At 39.7% G+C, this 15,156-nt stretch overlaps 1 protein-coding gene across 1 annotated transcript; it reads right to left on the bottom strand.

The window, feature by feature from the left end:
• Nucleotides 1-3,448: 3,448 nt before the first annotated feature.
• GPN3 (GPN-loop GTPase 3) lies at nt 3,449-15,155 on the bottom strand. The gene is made up of 9 exons (XM_005298674.5): nt 15,094-15,155; nt 11,353-12,585; nt 10,560-10,668; nt 9,731-9,898; nt 9,275-9,399; nt 7,667-7,782; nt 6,371-6,467; nt 5,362-5,490; nt 3,449-4,557 (listed from the first exon to the last, which is right to left on the bottom strand). The coding sequence occupies exons 2-9, from the start codon at nt 11,398-11,400 to the stop codon at nt 4,495-4,497; spliced, it is 855 nt and encodes a 284-aa protein (XP_005298731.1). The 5' UTR covers nt 11,401-12,585; nt 15,094-15,155; the 3' UTR covers nt 3,449-4,494.
• Nucleotide 15,156: the final 1 nt, after the last annotated feature.

Raw genomic sequence — 15,156 nt, 5'->3', positions numbered from 1 at the left:
TGAGAACAACCCCACAGATTGAGAGTAAATTATACCTGCTGATGTAAAAAACAAAAAAAACAAAAATGAGAAACTATGCTCAGCCGGTACTATACACTCAGACTTTATGTAGTTCAAATATTCACACGCCTCACAGCTGCTCAGCCTTAAGTGTGGAACCCATTTCTTTTATTTAGCTTTTCCATAATGAGGTATTCTCACACACAAACACATATCAACTAATCAAGATACTTCTACAGATTGTGAAGGGAGACATTGTTTTCTCTCTATTTAAATAAATGAGTGATGCTCTGATATTATGGTGATAGGGACCATTGTCAGTGCCTAAACCATAGAATATCAGGGTTGGAAGGGACCTTAGCAAGTCATCTAATCTAACCCCCTGCTCAAAGCAGAACTAATCCCCAGACCCCTAAATGGCCCCCTCAAAGATTGAACTCACAAGGCTGGGTTTAGTAGGTCAATACTCAAACCACTAAGCTATCTCTCCAATATTAGGCATTTAATGAATGCAAAGCTCTATTAGAAAGTATTTGTACTTAATCGATTCAAGCTTCCAGGGCAACATACATCTTTCAGTGGGTTAGAAATTCTGTGCATCAACATGTTGAGCATTAGCTTGCTAAACCCAGGGTTGTGAGCTCAGTCTTTGAGGGGGCCATTTAGGGATCTGGGGCAAAATCAGTACTTGGTCCTGCTAGTGAAGGCAGGGGACTGAACTGAACTGGACTCAATGACCTTTCAGGGTCCCTTCCAGTTCCATGAGATCGGTATATCTCCATATATATATTTTTACTATTATAGTAAAGTGCTGTATTTCTCATCATGGAAAGTATAGTGATTTAACACTTGTATCAAACTGAGTGCATCCATGACATGATCACTAGGTTCAAGACTAGGGATTTTAAATTCTATTGCAATCCTTTGAAAAGTCAAATTAAAAATACAGTCTTCAGACAAAATATTTTTGTTATTCCAGCTTTTAGTATGATACAGATGAGTCTGGCATTTATTACAAAAATAAATCTACTTCATGCCTCATCAAAAGTCTCTGCAAGCAATCTAGTTTCTTAAGATTAAAGGAAAGGGAGTTTATGGGGACTTTGTCAGGTGTTTACATGTGATCAGCAGACAAATCTAAGCGGAAACACAGATGAATATAAATATGGTATTGTATTAGATGATCTAATTCTCTCTTTAGGAAAGTGACAGAAAGCTCATCATTTGAACCATTTAGAACTCCAGAAGTAGATATTGAGACAGTCACAAGATATGATCCAAATACAATCCTAAATTAAAGCATTAAATAATTATTTCCATGAAGATGTCCATTTATTTTTAAGTATTTGTGATTAAAAATGTATGGTGTGCAATGTTAATAAATGGATCATTACAAAGAATATAATTTAATAATGCTCACATATAAAAAGCCAACAAATATTTGATAAGCCTATCAGTTAAATCCAAGAGTAGACTTGGCATGTCTGACTTGCATACAATTAACACTTAGGGCCAAATCCTCCAAAAATACATGAGTAACTTTACTCATGAGACGTTAGTGGGACTGCTTCCATAGCATGAAGTTACACAAGGGTTTATAGGCATACAGGATTTTGTATCTGTACATAAGAACATAAGAATGGCCGTACTGGGTTAGACCAAAGGTCCATCCAGCCCAGTATCCTGTCTACCGACAGTGGCCAATGCCAGGTGCCCCAGAGGGAGTGAACCTAACAGGTAATGATCAAGTGATCTCTCTCCTGCCATCCATCTCCACCCACTGACAAAAGAGGCTAGGGACACCATTCCTTACCCATCCTGGCTAATAGCCATTAACGGACTTAAGCACCAAAGGTTTTATTACATAAGTTTAATACAAGTACCACTGAAATATGAATTCTCTATGGAGATAAACATTAGACACGATACATAGTTGCCTTATTTGGTACCAAATTCTTGCCTGGACAGCATGCCCTCTGAAGTGATTATTGGTAGATAATATGGACAACCCTGTATAACTCCTGGCAATTTTAAATGCTTTTCTTTCTTAAGTGGGCATCACTGTGTTTAAGATTTTATCAGCAGAAAAGTTACTTTAAGTAGCACGAGAGGATTTTATTTTTTTCCCCTGTTCATGGACTCTCAGCTGGGGGAGGCTGCCTGAAAGCACATATTACACAGAGACTAATACTGCAACTCTTATTCAAGCAGTACTCCCACCAAAGTCCATGAGAGTTTTGCCTCTAAAGACTCATTTGATCCTTAATGCATTGAAATAAGATAATAAAAGGAGCAATATATAATGAACGCGCTCTGGTAACGTGTCACTGGTTGACAATATATAGCAGTATATGGGAAAACACATGTATTTTAACATAAAACCAACAACTGAAGTTTTAAAATGCCCTCTTGGAAGCATGAAAAATATGGGTGAAACCCTGTCTCTGTTGAAGTCAATAGCATAACGCCCAGTGACTTAAATAGCGTTACTCACTCTTCTTTTATTAATTGTCCTTTTACAGTTGTCACACATCCAATTCATCTCAAGTTAGCTCGTCTGCTTTTATTTATTTCCTTATTTATAATCAAATGAGTCAAATATGTGAGCACAGGCATTTTACCACCACCGTTCTTAGTGATTAAATGCATATGTTTATGTAAACCACACAATGGAGTGATATGAAATGTTTATCAACATGAGTTTAGGGTGGCTGCATTATTGACGAATGCTAGCATCACAAATGAGTTTTGCAAGTCATTCCAAACAAGTGTCAAACCTTTATACCACACCGTATGACTTCTCATTCTGTATATGCCACATGTTGTCCAACTCTTCGGGATTTGGAGGGAGAGAAAAAAAAATGACCTTAAAATCATGTCATTGTACTTTCAGGTCCAATATTTCATGATGAATCACAAACCGGTAGAAGTGATGTGTCCCATTGTAAAGAGTTTGTTAGCTCCAATAGTGTAAAGCTTACTACTGTGATAGGTTCAAAATCCAGTATCTCCAAGCTGACTTTTCTCCTACTAAGGGTTGCATGTCCTGCAGCCCAAACCAGTATAATTAATTTTGGTGGAAAAGTTATACCTCACTATATTTGTTTTGTTGGTTTTAAAGTGACAGCTCTTTGGGGAGACAGATTAGTGGTCAGAGTACAGATGAGGGAAGGATGAACTTTGTCACAGGATTCTGCAATTTGACAGATAGATATCACTACCATTCTGTGTGGTGTGCATATATGACTGAGGAGAAGTCATGTGACCATCACATTTTTACACTCTTGGTCAAACAGTGTCAGACCTAAACAACCTAATAGTGCCCCTTTAAAATATATCATGCAAGTGTGCTAGTCTGAAGGTTATGCTAAAATGAGGAGAGAACTCCTGAAACCGATGAATCTTCCAACTAGAAATCCCAATGAAGTTAGAAGGATAAACAAGGGAATTGTTGGTTTTCCTATACATACAATTTATTAAACATTGTGATAGTCAAGGAATGAAATATAAACATCTGAAAAAGTATTTTTTTCATATTTAAATATTGTACAGAGTACTACTGCAAGAGCAACAGTTTCCTTCAAAGAACTGCTTTTCACACCTTTCTGAACAGTTGTGTAAATCTGAAGTATTAAGTCAACACTTAAAAGTCAGATTTCTCTTTCAGAGAACTTGCCATTGGCTAAGGATTTAAAAACATCTCTTGGAGGATAGATGGACACTGCCAGGTTGCATAGGCCTATAATGTAGGTTGTTTAAAATGAAATTAAATAATTGGTGAGCAGATTAACAAAAACCTAATGGACCAAATTCATACCTGGTATAACCAGGTAAAATTGCATTGACTTCAAGAGAGCTACATCAATTTATAACAGGTATGAATTTGGTGATTGATATATCAATCTCAACATTTTCATGAGGTTTACAAAAACACGTTATTGGGGGCATTTAAACATTTTTCTGCAGTACTGGGAACCAAAACCCAATAACATTAAATTAGCACACAACTAACCAGAAAGTGAAAATGACTACTCCATTTTTAGTTGTCTAAGATGAATGAAATACAAAATGTCAACCAACAGCATAAATGGTAAGTAAACTAGATTTTTTTTAAACTTTCTCCCTACTAATAAGCTACTAGTAACAGGGGAAGAAAAAAAATATATATGATTTTTATTTTGACAGTGCCCCTCTACAACCCCCAGATTTTTCAAGCAATCTAGCATTTACAGAAGAAATGCAATTATCTGTATGGAATTTAGCTTACCGTGACTGTGGCTAAGTATTTTATATACAATAATGACAATTATTTCTTAAAGTAATAATGTGGAAATGCATGAGACTGGCTTCCTCTAGCCATTTATTCAAGTTATAGTTTTGATATTTAAACAAACAAACAAAAAACACACCACACAAATAGTCAGAGAAGGATTCCTTATTTAGGCATATTTTACAACCAGGCTATTTTCTCTCTTCTTTTGGTATATACGCTCTTTACTCATCCACTTGGTCTTGAAAATATTCATCTAAAGTAGCAGGTTTATCTTCTTCATTTTCCTGCCACAAAATAAACAAAGTAAATATTGGTTCCATTTTTCTCTATGGTTACATCTATTCTATGACATTTGTATTGCAACAGAAATCACAACATTCCATAAAACAGGTAACAAGGAATGCCAAGAAGCAATCTGGTTTCTACAGGCCTCTTAGATACTATAGATCCAAGGATTAGAGTTTAACAAATCTGAATCCAGGCATTCTGTATATTTAAAGAGTACTGAACAACTGAATTTCAAAATGGAATAAGAGGGGCAGATATTTATTTCTTCAGGATTCATGAATATCTGAATAATAAGAAAACTAAGTATGGCTTTGATCTGAATGTAATGCATGTGACTCATTAGAGTCTATATTTTAGATATTATTCTATAGCTCGAACAAAAGGTATGGGCTTGATGCAGAAATTGTTGGGTGGGATCCTTTGGCCAGTGTCATGGAAGAAGTCAAACTAGAAGATCCCAAGGGTCACTTCTGGCCTTAAAATCTATGATTCCATTAATTTTGAAACCTAGTTTGATGAGTAATGCAGCCCACAGAATGCATTTTTCAAACTTGCAGAACTATGCCAAGAGAACTTTTCCATACCCATCTATTTTCATTACGGAGGTTAAATGTCACAGTTAATTCATAAACTAAACTCTGCCCTGCTCAGTGCTGAAAATGCCGGCCAGCTCCTCTTCTGCTGCACAAATCCTTCTTGGCAGTGTCAGTGCCCATGTTTCAAAGTAACACCAACACCCTCTTAAATTACATTTAATTTTTTTTTTAAACTTTACATTTTAAAAGACAAAAGTGCTTTACCTTTGGTTCTTTAAATTCTAGATCTTCCCCATACTGAATGGCAAAGTCTATGTGCTGCAGCACAATATTTATGCTTTCTTCATCAGAGTGATCATAAGGTAAAAATCGAACCATGCTGTAGTCATCAATCTGGAGGAAGGTTTTCAAAAGTATGGCTCTTAGAGGATGTGATAAATAAATAATAAAGAACACTCAATACTTCAAACACCAAGCATTAATCTACACCAACTCTAACAAGACAGGGACGCTAACAGATCAGTTGCTTTACTGATGAGGACAGCAAGATAAAAGGCCACATAGCAAACCAGTGACAGAGTCAAGATTAGAATTCCAGAGCTCTTGCCTGCCTGTCCTCTGTTCAGTTCACTACACTACACTGCTTACACATCAGGATCACTTAGATGTTATCTTGACTATATGCCTAACTTATGAGGTAGTCACTGGATGCTGGACTGAAACGCTAGGCTAAAAAATCCAATTTGTCAGCATTTACATTAATGAGTCTGAGAATTCTCTAGGGTCAATGGTCCCCAAAGTGGGGTCCCCAGAACTTTGGGGGTTCACCATGCATTATGCGGGGGTCAGTCCCTAGAGCTAAGGCTAGAATGCACTGAAATAGCATTCTGGCACTTTTGCTGCCTGGAGGATTCCATTTTGTTCTCAATATAGCATCCTCTGCACAGTGTAACCTCCCATGCACCTTGTGAGAGAGGTCACACTTGCAGGAGTGTTCTGGGAGCACTGGAAATGGAAGGGGTTGAGGACATTTAGTGTCGGATGCTAAAGGAGTCCTTGATGGAAAAAAGTTTGGGAACCACTGCTCTAGCTCCCAGCAATACTAGTAAATCAGTTGTATCAAAACATCATTTTTGAGAAAGATATAAATATTCTAGATACTATAAAAAGAAGCATGTGCAGAAAAATTAACCCTGATACTGTAATATTTGTAAATTATAAAGGATTGAATTTCAAAAAGTATATTAGGATAAAACACCAATACATCACTTACCAATCCACATATAGCTTTAGTCAGTTTCTTGAACACTGTGCTTTTTATTATATTTGCAGAATCTTCAATCACAGAATACGTATCGGGATCTAAATACCTAAAAAAAGTATTTGTTAACATTAGAAAAACATCCATCAAGGCTTTGAATAATGCATGGTACCTTCAAATCATTGCCACAATTGCTTGTGGTTTTGTACTTTTAATTAATTAATTTTAGAAGGGAACATATTTGCAAACACTATTTAAAAAAATAGAGTTTTCTTACATGTATAAACATCATGGTTTATAAGATTATGATTTCTAGTACCAAACTCACTAAAGTTTTAATTTTCTACTTATAGTTTAAATTAATATTTAAAACATTTTTGGAGAGATTATGGGAGAAATGTAGATCTTGGTATTTGCATATAAAGAAAAGGGACTATATTTTCACTAAAAAGAACAAGGAGTACTTGTGGCACCTTAGATAGTAACAAATTTATTTGGGCATAAGCTTTTGTGGGCTAAAACCCACTTCATCTGATGCATGCAGTAGAAAATACAGTAGGAAGGTTTGTGTGTATATATATATATATATATATATATATATATATATACACATACACATATACATACACACACACACACACACACACACAGAACATGAAAAAACAGGTGTTGCCATACCAATTCTAACAAGACTAGTCAATTAAGGTGGGATATTATCAGCAGGAGAAAAAAAAACGTTTGTAGTGATAATCAGGATGGCCCATTTCAAACAGTTGTCAAGAAGGTGTGAGTAACAGTAGGGGGAAAATTAGCATGGGGAAACAGTTTTTACTTTGTGTAATGACCCATCCACTCCCAGTCTTTATTCAAGACCAATTTAATGATTTCCAGTTCGCAAATTAATTCCAGTTCTGCAGTTTCTCGTTGGAGTCTGTTTTTGGAGTTTTTTTGTTGAAGAATTGCGACTTTTAGGACTATAATTGAAATAATGAAGCAGGAGGACCTCTAATTTAGGATTTGAACTATGTAGGCAAAATTCTCTGTAAATGGATTCAGAAGGCTCTTACAGTTCTCCAAGACAATTCTCTACCCATGTGTATACATGCATACATGCAGAAGATCATCTGACAAAGTTAGTTGCAAATTATCAGAGGCTACATGGTAAATGTCTCAACAATGTAACAATTCCATCTGGCTTCCTTTCCCCAGAAGTTGTCCCCAGAGATTCCATTTTCACTTTGGGAGGACATTAGATTGAATTTGTCCTGAATCTCGCCTCAAGGTGTCAACATATTTTTCAAAACTTACTTTTCAATTTCCTTTTTAGCTTTCTTGCTCAACAAATCCATTTTAGTCATGATGTTGATCTGTGGAATCTCTAACAATATCATTGCACTGAGGGCTGCCAAGACACCGGAAATAAACTGACAAAATAAGAAAAATTATTCAGTTAAATACAGACACACAAATATACAGCAATAACTTAAGAGTTTTTAAAAGGTACCTAGTAATAATCACTGCAGTAAATATACTACTGCTGCATCGCAACAATGCACTACATTTCATGATACAAGGAAGCAGGTAGTGATGCTACCCTCATATAGCTATGGTGTCACAACAAAACTGTAACAAACCCACCTTCCCTAGGTCTGGAATCTTTGAAATAGATAATAAATGATGAGTGCAGTTAGTTAAATAGTTAATAAATGATGCTCTAAATGTTGTTTATTTTAAAAAGGGCAAGCTCCTTTGTAAAGCACTTTAAATACCTTCTGGCTGAACATCTTACAAGTGCAGAATGTAAGTGGTATCCTAAGGACTTGAAAAAATATAGCAGACACCTTCTAGCCAGGATAAAAAGACTCTTACTCCTCTAAGCCCCACACATAAAGTGACTACAATATACTCTCTGTTTTTCTTCCCTAGGATAGATCATACTGTGTTTCTTCTTTTTCTTCTCTTTTCCTCCACCCGTTAGCCCTCTTTTCCTGCTTTGTATTCTTAGCCTCCTTCCCTATACTTTGGCTACATTTACACTATAAGCTAGGGATGTGATTTCCTTGCTCACATACACATGCTCACGCTAGCTCTCATCAAGCTAGCTTGACTATGAACAGAGGCACAGCTGAAGTGTGCCAAGTTTAAACCCACCTAAAATGGGTGAGTATGTACTCAGCACGGCTCAGCCGTGTCTCCACTGCTGCTACCTGTGCTACTGAGGTTACACTGCTATTTATCCTTGCGTTAACTTGGTGAGAGCTAGCGCGAGTATGTGTACATGAGCAGGAGAATCACATCCCTACCTTGTAGCGTAGGGATAGCCTGTGTCTCTATTCCCCACCCTCACTTCCCCCCTGTTCTGTACTATACTTTTCTAATTACCCCATCTGCCTTTTCCACCCAACCCTATGCATCTCCACACAACTCACCCCTATACCCTCATTTATAGGAACTGGATATTTTACCAGAAGGGCAAAACTAGCGACAGATAGATATGAAACATAGGAGGAAACAACAGAGCAATGTCCAAGAGCATTGCCAGGTCAGAAGCCAACCCACTCCTGGGGAGCTGATTCGTATCTCAGTGTGTCCCTGGACCTTACTTCCAGAGCCTCATTTTCCAAGTGCCAATTTTCCTCATTTTACAGGTTAAGTGAGTGACACAGGGTCACACTGCAAGCAGTATGAGATCTGGGAAAAAGACCCAGAATGCCTGACTCCCACTTCCCTCCCACCCCCTCTCTCTAACCATTAGGCCATAAACAATATTCAAGTTTATGGAAATATAACAATGGAGAGTTCCAGATAGGTAAAAACCATTATGATTGCTTTTGAATATAGTTATTCACTTCCCCAGATTAATTGTCCTTCTGTAAATTATAAACTTCATTGTTACAATCGATTTAAAACTGATACCTTAAAAGATTCCACCATAAACTGAGAATCAACAAGAAAAACTCCACAGACACGGAATTCCCACTGCTGCAGCTGCTCCACCAGCTGTTTCATCACTGGCAAATGAGTATAGAGTTCAATCTGACCTAGGACACATACATAATTAAGATGCAGGAATGTAAAACTAATACAGAGACAGTGCCAGTATGCTAGTTCATAATCAAATATCATTATAACAGATAGGCATGGGATATTGCTATTAAAATTAGTGAAATCTAGCACAGAATGTGTGATCTTTCTTTTTAGATAATTTTACTTGCTCTTGGATAGATTTATACAAAAATAATAAGTGACTTTTTGGCACTGAACCGTACAAAAAGATTTTATCTGCAAATTTTCACTACAAGCAAAAAACATCTAAGAGTTACACATCAGATAAGAAAAAATTAGGACACCAGAGTACAGAAGTTTGTTTACCTGGGCAATCAAAGAGTATATAGTCATCCTCCACATGGCCAAGAGAATCCTCAAGCCAGTCAAAGTTTTTGGCAAAGTATTCCATGCAGAATACTAAACCACCATTGGGACCAAACCTTAAGGAGTCATCTTCCATAACATCATCCACTTCAATTAATTCTCGAATGTCTAGAATAAAAGATGTTGTGTGTGTTTGTTTTTTCAACACTGGGTACATACATTCCAGAGGTAAATTCCTACAACAAATTTAATTCTCAAAACGAACACAACCAATTAAATTTGTTTCAGGTGCTATACCAGCTCCCCCATCCCCACAAGCCTTTTGCCAATTTTTGTGATTTTACAGTCACAAATTCCTATTTTTTTTTTAAAAGCATTTTTCTTTTCCCTTTTGCCATGTGAAAAAAAACCTCAAACAAACAATAAGATTCACTCACTGAATATACAGGGGAAACAATGAAGCTGACTATTTCTAAGAAGTTTGTTAAATAGTGCTGCAGATTCAGGAAGAGTATTTTTGTAGGTCCTACTAATACTGCCTCCAAATGTCTAAAATATAAATGTATTGCTCCTTGACTTAGGTTTTAAAAAAAATAAAACAAAATCAGATTTAGAATCTGGAGAGTGCTGTCAATCAAACCAGAACAGCTTGGATATCCAGACAGGTTAAATTTAGGTAACTAAATTTTGAGTTCTCTTACCTTTTAATAAGACACTTCCATGTTCAAGACTGATTCATCCTGAGTAAGAATTGTTATATTCTTTACCTGTTTTCAGCAGTTCTGAGAGTACGGGAAATTAAGAAAGAGTGATCCCAAGCACAACTCACCAGCCATCAGAGGATAATTGAAGTATTCTGCTGCAGGGTCTAGGTTAACAACTTGCACAGAGCGGTTTATGGCTGCACAATGCTGGACCATGGTGGAACAGTAAGTGCTCTGCAATTGAAATAGAAACCTTAGTATGCAGCTGAAAGTACCTAAAAGGTGTTGCAATTTTACAGCTGAAAGGAGAGGCAACCGTCTAACAGTCAAAGCAAGGGGCTGGGAATCAGAACTCCCAGGTTCCATTCCTAACTCTGCCTGACTTGCTGCATATGTTGGAAAGTTACTTCCCCTTTATGCCTCAGTTTTCCTGACTGTAAAATGGGGCTAACACCACCTCTGTACAGGACCTTCCAATCCTCAAATGAAAGGAGTGATGCAAGTGCAATGCAAAGGGTTATTTGTAGGTTACTTAAAAGGACCATTTTCTCTGAAGAGTCACCACCTCTTTACATCATTTCAAATTGCAATAATCTCCAACAATGGCACATGGCAACTTCCACTGAATAGCTTTTAGGCTGGGGCTGCAGCTACCTTCGCCCATAGACCTTCATAACCCCTCCAGTTACCCTATGCACCCCAATACCCCATAACCCCAATTACTCCCATACCCCTCAGTCACTCCACTCTCCTGTTGCCCCAATTACCCCCATGCCCCTCAATTACCCACATTACCCCAACTACCCGTTACCCCCAATTACCCCTACCCCCATTACCCCAACTACCCGTTACCCCCACACTCCCCAGTTACACCCCCAAATACCCCACCAGTACAAGGCAGGGACGGGCCGGTCTCACCTTCCCACTGCCCGCCGGGCCCATGACCAGCTGAGCGAAGCGAGGCATGGCTGCCTGCTCCGTTCCCCCAACCCAGCGCAACACAGAGACAGCGACAGAGTGGCAGGAACTGACTCCTCCGCGATCCCGTAGCGTGGCGGACACACTCTATACACACACACACACACACACACGCAGTTCCTCGGATACGGAGACTCGCAGGGCTCAAGCTTCCTGTAGGGGCTGCAATCGCTCTGCTCAGCCCAGTTCGCCCCTGCTGAACGGATACCTTTGCTGGCAGAGCGGGGTAGTTTGGTGAAATAGACAAGGTCCTTACGGCTGTTGGCAGAGCCAGCTTTAGCTTCTGGGAGCTCCTGGGTCCCCGGCCTGTGCTCAGCCCAGTGGGTCACAGGTTTGTTCAGCAAATGCCAGTGTAAACTGACTGCACAGCACCGTGTACGAGACTGTACATCCCCTGATGGGGAGTCTTGAACATCTAGAGCCCAGGACCAGGGGATAGAGACCAGGGGATTTCGCCAGGTTCCTCCTATCAATACATCACTAAGTGGTGCCAGTAACTATGTTATATTAGCGGGGGGATTGGAATGTAGAGAATGGGCCAAATCCCATGGGCTGAGTCTCATTGGCTTCAGCGGGACTGCTCATACGAGTTAGGCGAGTAGGATTTGGCTCTGTGTTTTGCCTTGCTCTGATGAGTTTCTGATACATCCTTTGGACAGCTCTCCGTACATGTCTTATATATACAGACTTGGGACCCAATCCCACAAGCCTTTACTCATCTAAGTAGTTTGTACAATGAGGCGACTTGCCTGAGTAAGGAATATTCATGTGAGTAAAGATTTATAAGATCAGCCCCCCTAAAATAGACACCTTGATTAGGAAGATCCTTATAGCCTCCTTTGTTCCCATTGACAATTCTGCTGGGAGCTGGGTCTGCCATCTACCGCCCTCCGTTTAGCTCACATGCGCACTCGCAAATCTAGTACCTCCAAGTGTTCTTATCTCAAAGAGTCTGCTGCATGGATTATACGGAGATCGGTCTTTCTTGCTGGGGACCCTGAGCATATTTAAAGAAGATGAAAAAGAAGTTCGCTTTCACTGAAGCAGTAGCCTCCAGTGCATCCAAGTGCAGCTTGCACGAGCACAGCAACCAGGTGAAGTTGCCATAAGATCCTGTAGTACAGGGGGTGAGGGACCTGAGCTGCTTTGCATTTCTTGCATAGGAAGATGCTTCTGCAAAACAAAAACATAAAACAGGATTGCATATTTATCAAGAGAATTTGTTGATCTTCCACAAAGAAATTATTTCTCTTTTAATGGAGATGTCAGTGGAGCACATATAAAAAAATCTACTTATTTATTCAGTTTACATGTTAGTATGTCTGTTGTAATAAAGCATTTTAAGCAATAATCTCGAATTGCTTATGCCTGTAATTGTTTAGAGAAAGGGTATATGTTATTTCTCAAAATTCCTGTAACTGACTGAATAGCCCTCATGGTACTGGGTTTTACATGAGAGCTGCAGCATTGTACATGAAAATTTAAAAAATAAATATTGTAATAAACTGGCTAAGGTGGATGTATATCCTTTGCCAGATAGAATTGGAATTGCTCAATTGTGTGTCATAGGCCCTATATTACTCATAGCTAATGGAGATCCTGTCTTTAGCTTCATCTGCAAGGTCTTTTGCTTTTGGAGCAGCGGAATCTGGGTTCTATCCCTGCTGCTGCCAAGAAGTTTCAAATGGCCATAGTGTGCAGCATATTCACAGTTTTGGTGGCAAAGTATTTGTAACAATAGTTCATAATCAAAATTAATTAACAATATTTGGTACAAGAATTTAGAAGTTAGAAAGTGAGAGATTGTAACTGTTTTATTGAAATACAAATGGGGAAAAAAAACAACCTTCAGTCCCACCAAGACTCTTTAACTTCTTTTAACTCTTTAAGCCCCAAATGAGGGAGTCGGCCCCTAGCTCAATGAGTAAACTGTGTATCTGAACCATATTGTATGTGTTTGATTTATGGACCAATCCTGAAAGCCCACTGCACTAGGAACTCCCACTGAAGTCAATGGGACTTCCTGACATAGATAGCTTGGGGGATCAGCCCCATAGCTTATAAGCTCTATGGAGCAGGGATCATATTTTTCTCTTGGTACAATTATTATTCTTTGAGGACCAGATCCTCAGCTGGTGTTAATCAGAGTTGCTCAATTGCAGTCTATAGAACTACATGGATTTACACCTGCTTACATCTGGCCCTACATGTTTATTGTACCAGGCTCATTTTCACATCTAGTGGGCAGAAGTTTCACGGTCACCAAGAATGCTATGGCTGTGACTCCCGAGGGCATTTCTGAACTTTGGGCGAATCAGGCAAATGGAAATGGGGAAAGTAGAAAACAGCAAGCACCACAGTCAATGTGACTTTTATATCTGTTCTACCTTTTATATTCTTATCAAACTACCAGGAATTAAAATGCTGTTATTTATGTTTCTATTTCTAACATCATCTGGGTATACTGTTACAAGGTACTAAACTGTACTGATAAGTGCTACACATTGAACAGATGATCAGCATCATTAAGGGTCAGATTGTGAACTCCTTACTGACACTGGTGAGTAGTTACTCACATAAGCAGTCCTACTGAAATCGGTGGAATTATTTGCATGAGTAACTGCTTACCAGTCACAGTAAGAGGTTCACAATCTGTTGCTAAAGTAGATCCAGGAGGATTGTGTACCCCTGGGGTACATCAACTCATCTAGATATTTGCCTAGTTTTACAACAGGCTACATAAAAAGCACTAGCTTGGGCCTTAAAATAGTGAATATTGCAAGATGAGATAAAACTGAGTTAGCAATGTTGGTTTAAATACACCAAGCAAGCTTACCTCTGTCCCTTATCCCCCCCCCCCCCCCCGCGCGCCACATGCTGTACATCTCTCCCATAAAATAGAGTCAGAGATATACCTTAGTACAGTGGTTTTCAAACTTTTTTTCTGGAGACCCAGTTGAAGTAAATTGTTGATGCTCATGACCCAACGGAGCTGGGGATGAGGGGCTTGGGGTGTGGGAGGGGCTCCGGGCTGGGGCAGGAGGTTGGGGTGCAGGAGGGGGTCAGGGGTCTGGGCTGGAGGTGCAGGCTGTGGGGTGGGGATGAGGGCTTTGGGGTGCATGAGGGGGCTCTGGGGTAGGGGATTGGGGTGCAGGCTTTCCTGCAGCGGCTCCCAGTCAGTGGTGCAGCGGGGGTGCTAAGGCAGGTTTCCTGCCTGTCCTGGCACCGCGGACCGTGCTGCACCCCAGAAGTGGCCAGTAGCAGGTCTGGCTCCTAGGCGGGAGGCATGCAAGCGGCTCCACGCAGCTCTCACCTGAAGTGTATTGAGACCTGTGGACAAAAAGTGCCAGAGAGGAGTTTTTGTATATTGTTTACTATGGCAACACTCTGGTTGACTTTGAAAAGTCTGAGTGGGTCAGTCTGTAGTTATCCACACTCACAAAGGAACAGAGATCACAGGTTTGCTGATCCTGTAGGGTGCTAGATCCCACTCTTACAAGCTGGGGGCACAGCACACATCCCTTCTCCCGCCTTGCGGTGCCAATGGACTCAGCACTGAGAGAAGCGCCCCCTGCTGACTCCCTCTGGTATCAACAACTGTCTCCCCTTCAGGCGCCGAACCTAAAGAATGCACCTTAGCTTCCTAGCACGCCCCCACCCCTCAGTTCACTCTACGGCGGCCCGAGTAGATCAGCACCTTCCAATAGCGAGCGTCTCATCCTCACGTCGTCCCCTCCAAAACCA

Source organism: Chrysemys picta, chromosome 15, assembly GCF_011386835.1.
Source record: "Chrysemys picta bellii isolate R12L10 chromosome 15, ASM1138683v2, whole genome shotgun sequence".
Taxonomy (NCBI): Eukaryota; Metazoa; Chordata; order Testudines; family Emydidae; genus Chrysemys; species Chrysemys picta.
Note: the sequence above shows the minus strand (reverse complement) of the source record. Positions and strands in the feature narration are given on the sequence as shown.